This window comes from Parasteatoda tepidariorum, chromosome 3 (genome assembly GCF_043381705.1).
Source record: "Parasteatoda tepidariorum isolate YZ-2023 chromosome 3, CAS_Ptep_4.0, whole genome shotgun sequence".
Taxonomy (NCBI): domain Eukaryota; kingdom Metazoa; phylum Arthropoda; class Arachnida; order Araneae; family Theridiidae; genus Parasteatoda; species Parasteatoda tepidariorum.
Genome location: NC_092206.1, coordinates 28647904 through 28661201, shown reverse-complemented (window position 1 = coordinate 28661201; position 13298 = coordinate 28647904). Strand labels below are relative to the sequence as shown.

The following is a 13298-nucleotide window of genomic DNA, read 5'->3' as shown; positions in this document are numbered from 1 at the left end:
ATTTACTTTTCTAAAAGAATAGAGCTATAAGATAGAAAATATCACTGTTGTTATCTTCAAGATATTTGAAAACTGATTCGTGTACAGCAAAATTTAAAACAATGGCTAACTTTTAACCAATCAGAAAATTCCATTTCGATTTTCGCTGATACCGCTGGAACGGTTTGTGGCAGAATGTTCTATTGTGAATCTAAACCATTCTCGAATCCTTCTGAAGGTACACAGAAAATTTCATTTAAATCAGTCCAGCCGTTTAGGAGGAGTTCAGTGACATACACACGAACAGACGAAATATATATATAAAGATACACACACGGAGGTGGGCAAAATAATGAAAACACTTCTAGACTACTTTTTCATATTTCTACAGAAAGACTTAACGAATTATTTTATAACTTCAAAAGTGTTTAGAACATGCGATTTCTCATACATATCAATGAAATTTAAAGATTTGAGGGACCGATAATAAATTACAAACGGAAAATAATGCGTTTAAACACCTTATGCCAAAAAATGTAACAATAGATTTGTAACTTGTGACAATTATTTTGGTTATTATATGCAATGATTACACAAAATTTCGTAAACCAAGTTTAAATATTTATGGAAGTATAGACATTTTTATAAATAAATAATTTTTTGTCTTACGTTTTTTTAGCTATAACTTTAAAAATATTCCATAAAATTTTTTAAAAAAATTGGTCTGAAAGGGAAAACTTAATGAAAAAAGTATCTGTTATATAAATGTAGAAATACTTACAGAATGGATGTAAATTGAATCTCTGAGGTTGCAAATAAATTGTAAAAATTGTATTTCAAAAAAATATTAAAATGCCTTAAAGCTAGTCGTTTCTGAATTTTCAACTGTGTAAGAATTAATGCAATTTAATGAGCAAAATTTGGAAATAATTGTAAAAAATTTATGCCGTAGAATCCCATTTAGAGAATGAATGTTCTAATACGTGATTTGTTTGTCAAACCACATTATTATCACAGAAAGCTTGATATTGGCATGCTGGTGACTGTTGTAACGATTTTCGAAAGTTTAAAATATTCTTACTGTTCATATATTTCATTTCAATTTTCAAACTTGGTTGTTAACTTACAGCAGCTGCAGGTTGTTAACAATAGAGCAAAAATCTTATACAAATTTTACCACAAAACATATTTATAATGAAACTACATGAATTATTTATGCTAGGCCTTTATTTGTGTGATTGCTTTCTTTCGGCTTTTATTGAAAAGATTTAAAATAATCTCATCAATCTTTAGTAATTTGTTCCTACAAAGTAATGATCTGGTTTTTAAGTTTTTTGATAATTCGTACATCGTATCCTTTCTCAAAGGTTAGGAATGGAAAGAAAAGCTTCAATTAAAAAAAGAGAGAAATTTCTGTGGTGGTGCCATCTATAGAAATGTTAACAAAATATTTTAATTTCGAAAATGTTGTGTACTCCCTTCAATAAATTTGTAACTGAATGCATTGAATTAGGGAAAAGAATGCAAACAGAATCAAACAATTTGAATTAGCTAATTTCATGCAAAAAATTCCTTCCTTTTGTTAATGATTTTAATCAAGTCTTCTCATTAACGATAAAAATATGGGCTTAAATTTTTTTAAAAGCTTTTTAAATTCGTCACTTTGTGATGAGCTCAAACCTCCCTCAAATATGACGAAAATTTACCTACACTCAATAAATAATAGAGTTTTACAAATAATAGATAAATTTGTAAATGAATGCATTGAATTAGGGAAAAGAATTCAAAAAGAATATGTTTCAAACAATATGAATAATGTTAGTTAATTTCCTGCAAAAAATTCTTTCCTTTTGTTAATGAATTTAATCAAGTCTTCTCATTAAAGATAAAAATATTGGCTTAAAATTTTTTTAAAAGTTTTTTGAATTCGCCACTTTGTGATGAGCTCAAACCTCCCTCAAATATGACGGAATATTTACCTACACTCAATAAATAATAGAGCCTGAAATCTTATATTCTTGCTTAAACTAATTGAGCCACATGCTTTATATTTTCCACATTTATTGTTTTCATGAAATATTTCTTATGTATTTTTCATTAAGTAATTCTGTGAACACTTTATTGAATGAAAAATGAGTGAAAAAAATCTTGTTGTTGTTGTAGTTAATTTACGTCGCACTAGAGCTGCACGATGGGCTATTGGCGACGGTCTGGGAAACACCCCTGAGGATGATCCGAAGACATGCCATCACAATTTTGCAGAGGGGATGGCACCCCCGATTCGGTAGCCTGACGACCTGCACGCGAAGTTACTGTAGAACAGATTAACGAGGACCAATACCACACACCCCCGGTTCCTACGCAGAGTGATCCAAGTGGTCACCCACCCGCACACTACCGCAAACAGTGATGCTTGACTTCGGTGGTCCGTCGCCAATTCCACCTGCAATCGCCACGTTTATAATCTATGGTATGGTTTGGCAATTCGCATACTGTGCGTGCTTGAAAACGTGCCTCGAAAGGGGATCTTGTTTTCTATAGGAACATTTATTTTATTTTATTTTATTTTATTTTATTGTTATCATTATATTGAAAGGTCTTCTTCAGGCAAGAAAGAGATTATCCATATTAACGTACGGAGAATAATGTGAACTCAATTTACTAAGAAACTAAATAATATATTTTATTTCATTTTATTCATTGAACCTTGTTACTAAATTTTAATTTCTGAGGTTGTAAGCAGTTTTAAAACTTTTCCAAATTTAAAGTTTTAGAAATATTTACAAACTTAAGATTTGAAATTTATCGACTAGGTGCTATAGAACATATTTATTTCAACAAATAAATAGGGGAAAAAAGTGACAGTAAATAGGGGAAAATATTGACTACTTAATTAATAATTTGAGGAAATAGAGGTTACAAGCTTTTTCAGTTATCCTTCGATTTTCTGCTTAAATACGAGGGTTGTAAATTAAATAGTGGCAACTTAACCTTTAAACTCACAGAAGGACGGGCATGCGCAAATTAGATATGGGAGCTGTGGTGGGGCTGTTGTCGATGTGTAGAGTGCTAAAAAAAGTCGATTAGCTTAGAAGGGTAGTTGTTGTGTGGCGTTAAAGTGAGGAGTTTCGTTTCCATCGCTCTAAAGCATGTTTTCAAAAGGTGATCAGCGGTCGTGGCTTACAATCGAGGTTGCCCGTGGCAAAAATGCAACAGAATGCTATCGAGGATTAGTGGAAGCCTTTAGAGCAAATGCTTTACCATATAGGACAGTAGCACGATGGATTCAAGCATCTCGTCTTTTTTCGTCATTAAGCCTTTTCACAACATGCTTTAGAGCGATGGAAACGAAACTCCTCACTTTAACGCCACACAACAACTACCCTTCTAAGCAGATCGCTTTTTTTTTGCACTCTACACATCGACAACAGCGCCACCTCACCGCTCCCATATCCTATTTGCGCATGCCCGCCCTTCTGTGAGTTTCAACGTTAAGTTGCCACTATTTAATTTACAACCCTCGTATTTATGACAACAAGATTTTTCAATACGATATTCAATACAAATTCATTTTTGCTAATCTTTTACTCTTCACCACTTTATTAATTAAGTTTCCCTTTAAAAAGTACTTAAAATATAGCTCATATTGATTGCGTTATGCAAAAAATCTGAAGAAACTTATAACCTTATAATCTAAATATATAAAGAACAATCTAGATAAATTATGTAATACAGGTATTTTAAAGTAACTTAATGAAATTCAAGTACATAAATACTGTTAAGATTGCTTTCTGAACAAGAAAACAGAATTTTGAAAAATTTTAAGTCCTTTCCATTTGTTTCAATCGTGCCGTTTAACACACTTGTTTAAAATGTTAGATATTAAGCGTCGTAAAAAAAGTGTCTTAAAATACATAAAATAACAAATTTTAAAAATAAAATCTCTTTATTTTTCAGTGTTTTTTCCTGTCACCAGTTGTAAGAGAGTCTCTTAATTGTAGTTCATTGCCAGAGGATTTCTCAAAAGACAACTCAATGAAAATTGATGTGAAAGCTTTGCCTTGTACTGTTTTGAGTATGGATTTCTTTGATAAAATATTCAAGGCAAATATTGCTATTTCCGATGGTACAATAAGAAAGAGCTATGAAGAATATGTAGATGGCATTACCATAGCTGATGAACTGAGATCGATGTTATTACTTCAAGAATCTGAGCATTACTGCTTGTATTCTGAAGAGGAAAGAAATGAATTCATTTTTCGAATATTTAAGCATTTATGCATCGGGGGCAATATGAATCAGTATGAAGATAATTTAGAACAATACATAAAGACGACTAAAATGCTGTACAAGGATCTCATTTGGTATGTATCAGAAAGTTTTGATAAGTGAAAAAGTTTGAAAAGTTTCGTTCGGAAAGTAGCCATTTTTCTAGTGTTTACTTTTCCAATGTTAATTATATAGTTTAAGTAATATCATTTTCCCCGCAGAGGCAGTTTACTAAAGTTTTAATTTGAAAATTAAAAAATATATTTATACTTCCATTTCAATTTTTAACTCAATTATTATACTTCATCTTCAATTCAATGCATTTTTAACTGCATTTTTTAAATGCGAGTTCTGGCTTATAATCATTCAAAAGTAAGCTTAAGATCAGTAAATTATCTCCAACTTTTCGAACCAAATTTTGCATACCTAAATTTTATTTCCACGCCTTGCCAGCAATTGTGCATAAAAATTGACTTGACCAATTTCCCAAAATTAGTATTGGAATTTTTTTTAGTGTCGTATTTTCATTTGCATTTTTGTCAGTTTTTCTTCAGTTTTTTAATAAGAATAAACAACAGTTCCATAAGCTCACATAATCTGAAAAATAAATAAATAAAGATGAGTGATAGTGAAGTGCCGATTACTAAATCTTTTAAATTTATACGAATATAATAAATTATTTAAATTCTAACGAAATATTAGGTTTTCCGGCAAAAAGAAAACTCAAAAGCTCGTCTCTAATGGTGAGTCATTTTTTCTCTTTTGTATAGTTATGGAAAAATTTGATTTTCATTGTTATTATTAATTTTTATATCTTTTAACACAACTTCACAAAGTAAAACTACACTAATGACATAAAACCATAATAAAGAATGAGTTTTTCGTTATTTACAGTGTTCGAAAATGTGGAACACAGAAGAAGATATCGATAAAGTCAGAGGTTTTTGAAATTACATGCACAGTAGGTATTTAGATTCTTCATTATTATTATTAGTAGTAGTAGTAGTAGTATTAACGGCAAGTACTGAACTTTCGCACTTCGCCTCGGAAAATGCCGGAAATGTTGCTCATTTAACGTAACCCAGTGGGCACCTGTGAAAATCACAGAGGCGAGCAACATTACCCAAGTCACAATGCCACATATATCCGTCCATAGGATGGGCCACATTCACATATGACTCACAATAGAAGACAACACACAGAGAAACATCCATGCCCTAAGCGGGATTCGAACTCTTCATTATTATAAATTTTACAATATTAGTATTATTATTACTGTAATTATTATTAAATACTTTTTTTATTATTCCATCTTCAGATGAATTGGCACCAATTTACCTGGGAAGTGAGGGCGGCCGGTGCGCAATGCTATTGACAATTTTTCAAAAATTAAAATTAATGATGCCATTTGTTGTACTTCAATATGATTCCCCACATGCATTTGATACTTATTAAAATTGGTATAAATGAAAAAAGACATTTTTCATCGACGCATATATAGAAGAATAAGTTTATGCAAATTTTGCTATCGATTACATATTGAAGTAATATAATGCTTGGTAAAAGAAACCAGTTATAGGAAACTTTCAATAAATAAATAAGTTATTAAATAAATAATTCAAAGAAACTAAAGTGGTAAGATATTACTTGATTAAAAAACTTCGTTCGTTTAAAAAATATACAGATTGGAAATAACAGTCGACATGTTTCGAGCGATCGAAACTAGGTGCCCATTTTTAAAACCTGCCAGATGTGAATGAGAAGAAACAAAAGTGATTTGAAATCACTTTTATTTCTTTTGATTAAGTGATTTACAAAATTACTTTCAAATAATTTTTGCTTCTTCTCATTCACATCTGGCAAGTCTTGAAAATGAGCACCTGTTTTTGAGCGCTTGAAACATACCTACTGTTATTTCCAATCTGTGTATTGTTGTATCAAAAGAAGTTTTCCAATCGAGTAAATAATTTGCAAATTTTTATAAATTGACGCTACATTTTCCTAAAAATACTATAAGCTGAATCTAATGTAAGTAAAAAATTTTAAAAAAATGAAGGAAATTTTTTATTGAAAAAAAAAACGCTTATAAAAACTTGAAATGACGTTTTTTCAAATCAGCATTTCTGAAACTAACGTCAGCTCCATAACTTGAATTTTCACCTAATAAAATTCCAGATTTTCTTAAAATTTCTTTGAATTATTTTATAGTTTTTGATTAATTAAATAATTGTACCAGAATTTCAAAGCATTTCTTTTTCAATATGTCGCTCATGTTGTAACAATTATTAGTACACCATTTTAGAGCAGAGCATACGAAAACAAATCTGTTTTTAAACAACTAATTAAAAATATAATTTATTGATTATTATTGACTATCATTCCTTTTACTTTTTGCAATCTTTAAAATAAAAATATTTGAATGAAAAATCTCCCGAAAAATGATAGAAAAAAAAAGATAACTGTATAATCGATCATACAGCATGCTAACCTTCAAAATATACTCAACTTTTCTGCAAAAATAATGATCATCACAATTTAGAATTAAATCGTTTTAAAATCAGTGCTTTTAAACGTTTACTTATGCAACAGTTGAAATTAAAGAACCCTACAAAAGCAAACTTTTTTTTTCTTTTTATGATCGGTTTTGAACATCCGACTAAATTTTGAGTTTACTTCTATTACTGTTCAACACCGTAGCCTTGTAATTTCGAACCCAACCCACAAAAACCACGAAAACCTGCCACGGGTAGATAGAAAGTATGGGGATTCTAACCCATGTTCCGTCTACCGTAGGATATTTTACATCAGCACGGTAGATGATGCGTCCGGGAATAAACTTCGTATCAACCAGCCACAGCTGGAATTTGAACCTATGTTGCCTCAGTGGGAGGCGAACCCTCAATCACTGAGCCACCGTGTCTCTTAAAAGCCAGTTTGTAGGCTAATGTTTGAGTAAGCTGATTGTTAAGGCCACAATTTCAAGACAAATGGCGGTGGCAATGTGAATCAGCATTGTGCGCCAGTCGACTTTACTTATCATACAGACGCTGGATAGGCTTCAAGCCGTGGGAAGCGAATACTGGTTTTTCAAAATGAGAGCTCATGGTCACTGCGCCTGATATCCCAAGTCAAAATTTTTGATGGTTTTCCATTAATGGACCAACATAATCTTGATGGTAACGATCAATAATTCCATCATATTATCAAACCATCAACCCAAAGTAGGAATTCGGATTGATTTATAATGGTCCAACATAAAAATAGCAACTCGTTGCTATGGTTTTTTCATGTTGAACCATCAGAAATTTCCATCATAGTTTCTTAGAAATCAAGTGTTGGAACGATCATGAACAACCATCATCCCAATGTGGAAATTCGAACTGATTTATGATGATCCAATATAAAAACTAAAAAAATAAAAAATTGTTTTGATGGTATATTCCTGAGAACCAACAAGAATTCCCATTAAATCATCATGGAAATGTATAGCTGGAACCATCATGGATTGTTGGTCCATGAGAATCAAACTTCTCTTGATGGTTAACTATATTACACTGAAGAGCCAAAAAAACTGGTACAGCCATGAGTATGCAAATAAAGGGGTATGCAACCAATCAAAGTACAGCGCTGCAATCGGCAACGCGTATATAAGACAACGAGTGTCTAGCACAGCTCTTAGATCGGTTACTGCTGCTACAATGCCAGGTTATACAGATTTAAGTGAGTTTGAACGTGGTGTTATAGTCGGCGCACGGGAGATGGGACATAGCATCTCCGAGATAGCAATGAAATTTGGATTTTCACGTACGACCATATCACGAGTATACCGTGAGTATCGGAAATCCGGTAAAACATCAAATCTACGATATCTCTGCGGTCGGAAAAAAATCATGCAAGAACGAGATCAACGACGATTGACGAGAATCATTAAATGTGACAGACGCGCAACCCTTCCACAAATTGCAGCAGATTTCAATGCTGGACCATCAACAAGTGTCAGCGTGCGAACCATTCAACGAAACATCATCGATATGGGCTTTCCATACGGGCTGCCCTACACGATATTAGGCAGGTATACCAGTTTTTTTGGCTCTTCAGTGTATAACATTAAAGTATCATTTTCGATCATGGAATGATGGAAGTTTGTTGGCATATCAAAAACCATGCACACATAATGGGAAATGTTGGATAATGGTGACCATCAAACGACGTTGGACCATCATGAATCGCTCTGAAACCAATATAAACCATCAAAATGTTTTGCTGGGACCCTCAAGAATTTTGACTTGGGATACCACAGTAAGTGAGTTAATAGTTAAACTATTGCATACTTTCATTAATATTGAGTGCGTAAAATTTTGTCTTTCAAACAGCATGTGTTTTTATTAGGTTTTGCGGGGAAAAAAGTTGGAAGTAAAGGGAAATAATAAAAATAATAGTAATAAAACAATCGATAATTATAATTTTGTCCGATAAGTATCAAATATTTTACTCTAGTTATTCTGACTATCCTATGTTTTAACATAATTCAAATATTTATTTATTTATTTTTTATTTCAGAAAAATGGCTGTCCTGTTTTTCCAAATAAGAAACTTCATGAACAAGATTTTGCCTACTTAGTCATTAATAATATCGAAAAATGCACTGTACTTTTATATCACTCATGGTAAAATTAATAAATATCTTGAATTTTTGAAATCTTACGAAAGTGTAAATATTCTACTACTAAAAAAAAAAATACTTGATTGCTAAAATTATCTTGGAATGTTAGTTTGTTCCAAAAATCAATATAACTTTTGCTTAACGAACTGAGCTTCTCGTAGACCAATAATCATAAAGAAACTGAAGCATAGATTGGAAATCGATGTGAAATTATCTCTAGAGTCAACAATTTTCACACATTTCTAAATTTGACAAAATAATAATGATAATATTTACCTATTTTCTGATGTACAAGTTGACCTAAGTTCCCTTTCTTTTTGAATTAATTGTAAAATCAAATGTTAGTTTTAACATCTGTGGAAATAAATGGAAAGCCCTTAGTACAATTTTTTCAGCTTTATATACTGATGAATCAAAACATAATAAAAACACCGATATTTTTCAATTAACACGTCTAAATGACGTGAGGGCACGTGATTAAGTTGGTACTTAACTGTTGTTGGAGATCGTTATTTCCAACAAGCAACTACATGATCATCTCATGGACTTAACGCTTATTGCTCCAACTGAACCGACTTGTTTTCCCTTTATCCCCATAAACAACCGAATCTCTTGAACTAATATTTTATAATAAACGACAACACTCTAATGGGTTGTCATACTATCGCTGAGTTTTCTAGTGATCACGTTCCAGTTATTGCTACACTTGGTGATGTTGTACAAGATACACAACCATCCACTAAACGCAATAGATGATATTGACAATGCCATTAACACCCTAACGAAGGAAATCCAAGATGCACACTCTGAAGCTACAAAAACTAAGTTAAATAAAAACAACTACATGGCGTTCCCACAAGAACTACGAGAATTAATGGGTTACAAAAACGATGTTTGAAAGAAATGGCAAGAGTGTAGAAATCCAACAATAAGACAGGGCTGAACAGACTTATAAAAGATATTAAGAAAAAATACCAACAACAAAGATATGGACAATGGCACGACTAAGTCACCGAACTTTGCTCTAGAGATCACTCTGTCTGGAAGATGAGCTCTAAAAACCACCAAACAGAAGGGGGGGAAAAACAATTTTACATGAAAATAAAAAGATCTACAGAGATGAAGAAAAATTAAATAATTTTGCTGATACTATTCAAAATCAATTTCAACCCCCATCTAATAAAGAAGAAGACCTAATCATGGATGAAACCTTTGGTGTATTCTGTTAAAAATAACCAAAGGTTTAATATACTAGACGAAGTTGATCAAACTAAACCTATTAATATCATCAAAAGATTAAACAACAGAAAGACACCCAGTATAGAACAGTTTAACGAGGACCAATACCGCTCACCCTCGGTCCCTACGCAGACTGATCCAAGTAGTCACCCACCCGTACACTGACCACAACCAGTGATGCTTGTCTTCGGTGATCTGCTGGGAACCGTGTCTTAACGATCAGTCCACTGCGGGATCGACCCGATCTTGGATATACGACTACTAGTGCTCAACTTCATAGCCTTGTAATACTGAACCCGATCCAGAAGACAAAGGAATTCCTGGATCAAGTTTTGGGAGAAATTTGCCCTCGTTGAAGACTTTTCGATGGAACTAACCCGTAATTGCGTTACACGGAGAAAAAACTAAGAAAACCTCCCATAGTTAGCCTGACGGCAAGAGGACTCTAAGTTATGATCCGTGTACCACTGAGGATATTTTACGTCAGCACTAAGGTCGTTGCGAGTCGAGTGCGAAATTCGTATCTGCCAGCCATTGCTGGGATTCGAGCCCAGTTCACCTCATTGGAAGGAAAACGCTTTATCCCCTGAGCCACAAAAATTTTAAAACAGCATTTCTAAATCATTCCCTACTCCAGTGATTCTCAACCACTGTGCCGCGGCACTTTTGTGTGCCGCCGAATTCTTAAAATGTGCCGCCAAGTATTAGAAATGATACAATAAAAATTATAATGATTTTTTTTATTATGAGTAAAGTTTAAATTAAAGAAAAGTGTATATGGGTCATTCTCACAAAAACAGTCATTTTCATGTCCCCAGTATATTTTATGTTTGTTTTACAGCTTACGAAAGAAAAAAATTCAGGGAAAGTGTCCTTCAGAATGCAAGCTAACAAAAGAATAAAAATAAAATTATNTATATATGAAAGTGTTTACAACTTTTAAACTTACCGTTTAATTAACTTGTATATAGTCTCATTTGATTCAAAGTAAAAAATATATAGGAAACAATGTCGCACTTGTTTTTGTTGTAATTTTTTGATTTATATCACGAATTATACTATAGCACATTTCTAATAGGTTTAACGAATTGCATGTCATTTATTTGAATTCAAATTTATTTTAATGACTTAGTATTTACTAAAAAGATGTAATTTTATTTTTTAAAAAAAAAGCTGTTATATGGATTTAAATGATTGTTTTGAATTCTTAGAATTTTGTGCATTTGCAATGTACCTAAGTTAGTAGCGAGCGAAGCGAGCTTGGTTTGCGAAGCAAACCGTATAAGATTTCGTAGCAATTTTCGGGGATTGGCGAGCGTTAGCGAGCAGGGGGCGCACCCCACTAGTATTTTATAATAAACGACAACACTCTTAATGGGTTGTCATACTATCACTGAGTTTTCTAGTGATCACGTTCCAGTTATTGCTACACTTGGTGATGTTATACAAGATACGCAACCATCCACTAAACGCAATAGATGATATTGACAATGCCATTAACACCCTAACGAAGGAAATCCAAGATGCACACTCTGAAGCTACAAAAACTAAGTTAAATAAAAACAACTATATGGCTTTCCCAGAAGAACTACGAGAATTAATCGGCTATAAAAACCATGTTTGAAAGAAATGGCAAGAGTGTAGAAATCCCAACGATAAGACAGGGCTGAACAGACTTATATAAGATATTAAGAAAGATATTAAGAAAAAATACCAACAACAAAGATATGGACAACGGCGCGACTAAGTCACCTAACTTTGCTCTAGAGATCACTCTGTCTACAGAGTAGATATCTACAGAGTAAAGATCTACAGAAATGAAGAAAAATTAAATAATTTTGCTGATACTATTCAAAAGCAATTTCAACTAAATCCGACCCCTTCTAATAAAGAAGAAGACCTAATCATGGATGAAACCTATGGTGAATTTTGTTAAAAAATAACCAAAGGTTTAATATACTAGACGAAGTTGATCAAACTAAACCTATTAATATCATCAAAAGATTAAACAGAAAGGAACCCAGTATAGAACAGTTTAACGAGAACCAATACCGTACACCCTCGGTCCCTACGCAGACTGATCCAAGTGGTCACCCACCCGCACACTGACCGCAACTAGTGATGCTTGTCTTCGGTAATCTGCTGGGAACCGTGTCTTAACGATCAGTCCACTGCGGGACCGACCCGATCTTGAATATACGACTACTAGTGCTCAACTTCATAGCCTTGTAATATTGAACCCGATCCAGAAGACAAAGGAATTTCTGGATCAAGTTTTGGAAGAAATTTGCCCTCGTTGAAGACTTTTTGATGGAACTAACCCGTAATTGCGTTACAAGGAGAAAAAAACTAAGAAAACCTCCCATAGTTAGCCTGACGGCAAGAGGACCCTAACTTATGATCCGTGTACTACTGAGGATATTTTACGTCAGCACTAAGGTCGGTGCGAGTCGAGTGCGAAATTCGTATCTACCAGCCATTGCTGGGATTCGAGCCCAGTTCACCTCATTGGAAGGAAAACGCTCTATCCTCTGAGCCACAAAAATTTTAAAACAGCATTTCTAAATCATTCCCTACTCCATTGGATAAGCAGAGGCCACTGGAATAGGATTTGCTTGGTCCTCCTTGTCTCTTGTTCTAAACATTTCTGACTTATTTTAGTGAGGATAAATTAAAGACAAAATCTGCACAAATTATCTCGAAAACCCTTACAGAATTCAAAAATGCCATCTAAGAGATCATTGCTCTTTTGACACTACAGAATTTTGGTATTTTTCAGAGCGAAAATTTTTTTAACTAAACAGTTTTTTTGAAAATTTTATTTTATTTTTCATATAGCTCGATAAATTTCACACCGTGCAGTGAAGAACAAATAATAGATTATGATGAGTAATAAAATATAACACGAATATCTGAAAAAGTATATCGTATTGTAGCAAATATTTATCCAAGAACAAAAAGTTAACAATGAATCCAAAATTATTCTTACTTAAATTAATAAATTCAAAATTTCTGTATGATTGAAAAATTAACTAATTCTCACTTGATGGCAGTATGTTAAAAACAATCTGTTAAGGCAGTTATATGCATTAATTTATAAGTGTAGATTTTTTTTTTTTTTTTTTTTTTTTAGAGGTGAGATCTTGCT

At 32.9% G+C, this 13298-nt stretch overlaps 1 protein-coding gene across 1 annotated transcript in view; it reads left to right on the top strand.

Moving 5' to 3' along the window:
* The window catches only part of LOC107450858 (cilia- and flagella-associated protein 300), a 12105-nt gene extending 3156 nt beyond the window's left edge, over positions 1–8949 (top strand). The window contains exons 3-5 of the mRNA XM_071178439.1: positions 3937–4343; positions 5143–5209; positions 8809–8949. Coding sequence (XP_071034540.1) covers positions 3937–4343; positions 5143–5209; positions 8809–8919 — 585 coding nt within the window. The 3' untranslated portion in view covers positions 8920–8949. The remainder of the gene's footprint in view (positions 1–3936; positions 4344–5142; positions 5210–8808) is intronic.
* Positions 8950–13298: the final 4349 nt, after the last annotated feature.